The sequence below is a fragment of the Wasmannia auropunctata genome, unplaced genomic scaffold (genome assembly GCF_000956235.1).
Source record: "Wasmannia auropunctata unplaced genomic scaffold, wasmannia.A_1.0 LD336053.1, whole genome shotgun sequence".
In the NCBI taxonomy this organism is placed as follows: domain Eukaryota; kingdom Metazoa; phylum Arthropoda; class Insecta; order Hymenoptera; family Formicidae; genus Wasmannia; species Wasmannia auropunctata.
This window is the reverse complement of record NW_012026837.1, coordinates 5981186-5986201: the sequence shown is the minus strand read 5'-3', so window position 1 is coordinate 5986201 and position 5016 is coordinate 5981186. Positions and strand designations below refer to the sequence as shown.

At 39.1% G+C, this 5016-nt stretch overlaps 2 protein-coding genes across 3 annotated transcripts in view; one reads left to right on the top strand and one right to left on the bottom strand.

Annotated features, from left to right (window-relative positions):
* The window catches only part of LOC105451256, a 6548-nt gene extending 6375 nt beyond the window's left edge, over positions 1-173 (top strand). For both annotated transcript variants that reach the window (XM_011691614.1, XM_011691613.1), the window contains exon 4: positions 87-173. In XM_011691614.1, the coding sequence (XP_011689916.1) occupies positions 87-123 (37 nt within the window). In that variant the 3' untranslated portion in view covers positions 124-173. The remainder of the gene's footprint in view (positions 1-86) is intronic.
* LOC105451257 (mesotocin receptor-like) overlaps positions 1-4750 on the bottom strand; it is a 5193-nt gene extending 443 nt beyond the window's left edge. Inside the window, exons 1-5 of the mRNA XM_011691615.1 lie at positions 3279-4750; positions 1427-1634; positions 974-1068; positions 546-841; positions 55-195 (exon numbers count right to left, since the gene is read on the bottom strand). Of these exons, the coding sequence (XP_011689917.1) occupies positions 55-195; positions 546-841; positions 974-1068; positions 1427-1634; positions 3279-3571 (1033 nt within the window). The 5' untranslated portion in view covers positions 3572-4750. The remainder of the gene's footprint in view (positions 1-54; positions 196-545; positions 842-973; positions 1069-1426; positions 1635-3278) is intronic.
* Between the last annotated feature and the right edge of the window lie 266 nt (positions 4751-5016).

Here is a 5016-nt window from a genome sequence, read left to right as displayed (position 1 = left end):
GAGAGAGAGAGAGAGAGAGAGAGAGAACGAGTCAAACTGAAAGACTATGATTACCATAAGTCAACGAATAATCTTTCTTTCTGCAGAAAAAATTTATCAACGCAGCACGTAATTCCTTGTTAAATGCAAAGTAAATCCAAGGATTAACGCAACTCGTGAGACTATTTAGGAGGCTTAGAATAGTGAAAGCAGCGCCTGCAAATTACAACGCATACAGGTACAATGAGATAAGAATTAATAAATAATTTAATGCCTTAGAGAAACATTAGAGAAACATTAGATCCGAAAAATAAATACGGGAGATCTCCCGTTCTCTATTCTCGCGCGTACACCTTAATACTTTCCCATAATAATAAATTAAGCCGACATACATAAGAACAAATTAACATTGTTGTAAGCGCTATGAATTGTATATAATAATTTGATTAAAGGACTAATGTGAATTTCTAAATTGTCAAATGCTAATGGCCTATCATTTTCTAATTAATAATTTCTTAATTTATATACCATCGCGATTTGTCACTGCCATTTAATAGGATATTTACCGGAAAAAAATGGCGAAGTAGAAGCTTTGGGATCCCACGTTGCCCACAGCTCGCATCCGATAAACGGGATATTGGTGACAATGTATAAAGTAACCACGATGATCATCTGTTTTACAGTATTGATCATCGCCTTGGAGATGAGGGGATCTCGATTTCGCTGACAGAAACTGGCTTTGTTGTCCCTTTTGAGTTCAACGACACCTGACATTTTACTGCTCCTCCATATCGATAAACATATTCTTGTGTAGGTATATACGAGCACCATGAAAGGCAATAGGAATTGTGTAACGCTGTACCTATAATTGAATCCAGGCATCTCACAATTAAATGCTTAAATCTATTAATATTATTAAACGTAATTAAATATATATACATATATTTAAAAATGAACAATATGTACAAATTATAAATATATGAATAGATATTACCAAGTAATATAAGCTCTCTCGCCATATTTTAGGTAAAAGGTGGCCCAACACTCCCAAACGCCGGGCGATATTTCCGTGTACGAGAATATAACAATCTAAAATTATTGAACGAGAAAAATCTGTAATTTGCCGACGTTTAGAACTGTCTGACGTTATAGAGATACGTTTATCAAAAAATGTTAACTAATTCGCGAATCGCGAAACGCATTTGTATAATGACCAGCCCGTACAATAAGCGCGTTCATAAATTAGCGCGTCGACGCTATTAGATTTGCGCCCGCTCTCTCTCTCTCTCTCTTTCTGTCTAGACAGGATAAAAATTAATATCTCAAGTAAACCGATCCGCGCTCCGCGCGTGGCAAGGTGTGCTTTGTGTGGCTCGTGCGAGCAGGATACGTGTGTCTCGCAGAGAAGCGGAGAAACGTGATGCGCGAATTAAATTTTCAAACGAACCTGCGGTACGCACAGCGCAGCGGCGAGCGTCCACGCCCCGTACACCATCATTTTCGATCTTCGAGATGTGACGCCGCAGTAACTGAAGGGGTGGCAGATGGCCTGGTACCTGTCTATCGCGGTCACCGTCAGGATATAGGAACTGAGATACAGGCCGAACGGTTGTCCGAACTTAATCAGTTTACAGAGCACCGCACCACCCTGAAATCTGATGACCGTACCGTCAAATTTGTTTAATCGAATCGCCTGCTCGACGAGAGCAGATCGTAGATTTCGGCAGATTTCTTAGAACTTTTACAAATGAAAATTTGTACTTTAAAAATATACGGGAAGAACGTTCTTTTTCGTGTACAAATTCTCATCCGTCAAAGTCCATTTGAGTAGCACAAAGAGAAATGCAGATTTGATTCTTGATTGAAATGATATTCACTGCAATATTTGGAATTAATGCAATATTAAAATCGAATTAATATCAAACCGACGATGTAATATATCCGTTAATTAAGAGTTGTTTCATCTACCTATTCTGTATTATATGTATCGGTCATTTAATTATCAAAATATTATTATATTAAAATCTTGACATGATAAATTTGTGCGAAAACAGTAAAGTACATTTTTTTACGAAGTCATTAGTTAAAATAGCAAATATGTGATATTCTTGGACTGTGAAAGCTAAACGTTAGAAGCATCCTATCTGGATTAATCCTATCATACATCATATCTTGATAGGTAAATATAATTTCCTAGCATCAATCAAAGTGTCAATATACACGATTATGCTGGGAAAAATATAAGGTGTACCTGCTTATGCTGCTTTGCTTAAAGTCTGCCCTGATTTCAGAACTTTAAGACGATTATTTGCCGTCAAACGTGAAATTGATTAAGCTCAACTCAAGAAAGATTTCTGATTCGTTTCCGTCGTCGTCGTTATTATTTCACAGAGAGAACGATTTTGTTGGAGAAGTCTAACAATTTTGCTGGATATAGATTTGAAAATAATTTTGTTGGAAATTCAAACTGGTTGCTGGAATATCAAAAAACGTTTTACTGACATGCTCATCATTTTTGAATTTCCAACAAAATTATTTTGATAATCCGACAAAATTATTTTCAGATCTGTATCCAGCAAAATCATTCTTCTCGTGAATACATCACATATTGCTCCATATAATATCATATATCTAAAGTTATAAATATCAAACTTCAAATTTATCTTGTTATTTCCGATTCCTTCATTCAACTCTGAAAAGTATTCTCCACAAATAAAGCAAAATCATTACAGTCAAAAGAAACTATCTATTGCCTGAACATATAAACCATACAGTTAATGTTCTTTCATAAAAATCAAAAAGTATTTAATTAAATTTGAGATCTATAGTACATTTTTATTATACTTATAAAACATATTAGATGTATAACAAATATAAAAGTTATAGACATAATTTGTGATAAATATCATTACATTCTGCGATTAGTTCCTTATTAGTCTCTTCGATTTTTCAAAACAGCTCCATATTTCGTTTGTATAGATATTCATACATCTGGATTCGAATAATTGGACTATTCTTCTGTGTGGTCAGATATTATATTATTTGAATATTTATACAATCCTTATACTATCTTTTCGGATAAGTTTTCTCATCTAAATAAAATAAATGATGAGTAAAAGAAAATACCAGCACGCTGTTACAATTGATATCGTAATTGTCGCAAAATAAACGAACGCACTCGATGCAAAAACTTCTTGGACTTTCTATCGTCGTCTTCGGCGCGAATTTACGTATCGTCGTCGGTCGACGAAAGCTCATTAGAGAGGCATAAGGTTAGTCGGAATGACGGTGCAGCTTACCTGAACGTTATGTCCCAGGCGAGCTGCGGCAGAACGTCGAGCAGACCCGTCAGCAGGTCGGCCACGCTCAAATGCAGGATGAAGAAGTACATCCTGGTGAACTTCCGTCGTTGATAACGCCGCCGGACGTAAAGGGCCAGCAGGATCAGGGCGTTGCCGATGAGCGTGACAAGGAATATGCTGGTCAGCACCGCGATCTCCCACCTGGCGAGATCCTCGTCCCGCGCGTCGTCCTGCGGCCGATCCGAGGACAACGGTGGCGACGACGACGAGGAGTTCAGATCGTGCGACATATCTTCGGGAAACTCCACTCGCGCGCGATCCTCTCGGCCCACCGCTCTGTCATTCAGACGAAGGAAAAAAAAGAAGAAAGAAAGAAAGAGAGAGAGGGAAGGAGAGAAAGAGAGAGAAAGGGAGAAAAGGGAAAGAAGCCTTCGGAGATCGTACGTGCGGGGATCCGCGCCTGCTACGAGCGCGCGACGCAAAACTCACGCGGCGGTTGAATATTCATACGGACTTCCGGTAGCGGCAGCGCAATAAAACACTCGTTCCCCGGCGCGACGACGGACGCGAAATGCGTCCTCTTCTGCCGGTCGGGCATCGTGAGACGCGGTTCGACGTTCAGAGACTTGAGGGATTGCGTCTCGCGGCGCGGGGGAGAGGAGCTCGTTCGGAGGACGCGCGGGGTTGATATTCACGAGCGGCTGCACCTAACGTAACCCGTTAATTGACGCGATTTCCACAAAAGCGCGTAAACGCGGCGTCGATTGATATGCGCGGGCTACGCGAGTAAGTTCTCGCGCGCAACGTCGACACTGCACTCCGGGCCCGGCCGCGTCGCGCCTCTCGTCTCGCGAATCAGTCTAGGTACGGTGGAAGGATCGACGAGTCCGACTGGAAAGATTCCGAGAAAAAACACCGTCACGTGATGAGGGTATATAAAATTATACGTCGATTATGGCAATTTCGCGCGTGTACGATTGAGGTTGTTGTTTTCTTTCCGGCGATTCTTACTGGATATTTTCGACATTGAATGGAAATTTCCTTATTAGATGTTCAATGCATTCCGAGGATCACTGAAAGAAGCGTTTTTGTTATTTTGAATCCTATCGTACGTATATTGTTGGAACTTCGCATTGTCGATCTTCCGTTTTGAAAAGAGTGCCAATAATCTCGAATTTTGTGTCCACAATGCTAGAAATTGTTCCGAGATCTCGGATGGAGAAAGAATTGACCAGTCGCATCGGTCGATTGACCGAATCGTCCCAAATGTGATTTGTTAAATTTTTTTCTCCGTCGAAGCATTTCGTTTCTACACTGACAACAAGAGAAAGTATCTGATATTTCTGACTATAATTCTGATTGAAAGTGTTTGATATTTCTGTAAATTAATTATGGTTAGGAGCTTCATTTTTTTAGTTATTACTGTGTATTATAGACATAATAACTTTATAGGTCTACCAAAAACTATAAATGAATTATGGTTAGAAGCTTCGTTTTTTAATTATTACTGTTATAACGTTAGGCATAATAACTTTATAAATCTACCAAAAAATTATATAGTTGATATCGAAAATGATGACTGTACATTATACATTAGTTAAATTATAATTTTACAAGACTTTAGACAATGCGAGAGTTATTGTCATTCTGTTATGTGAACGAACGCGGAATCTTCAGTGTTGTATATCGGTAATCTACATACAGCCACGTTAGTGTGAGAATATATTAAAAACGA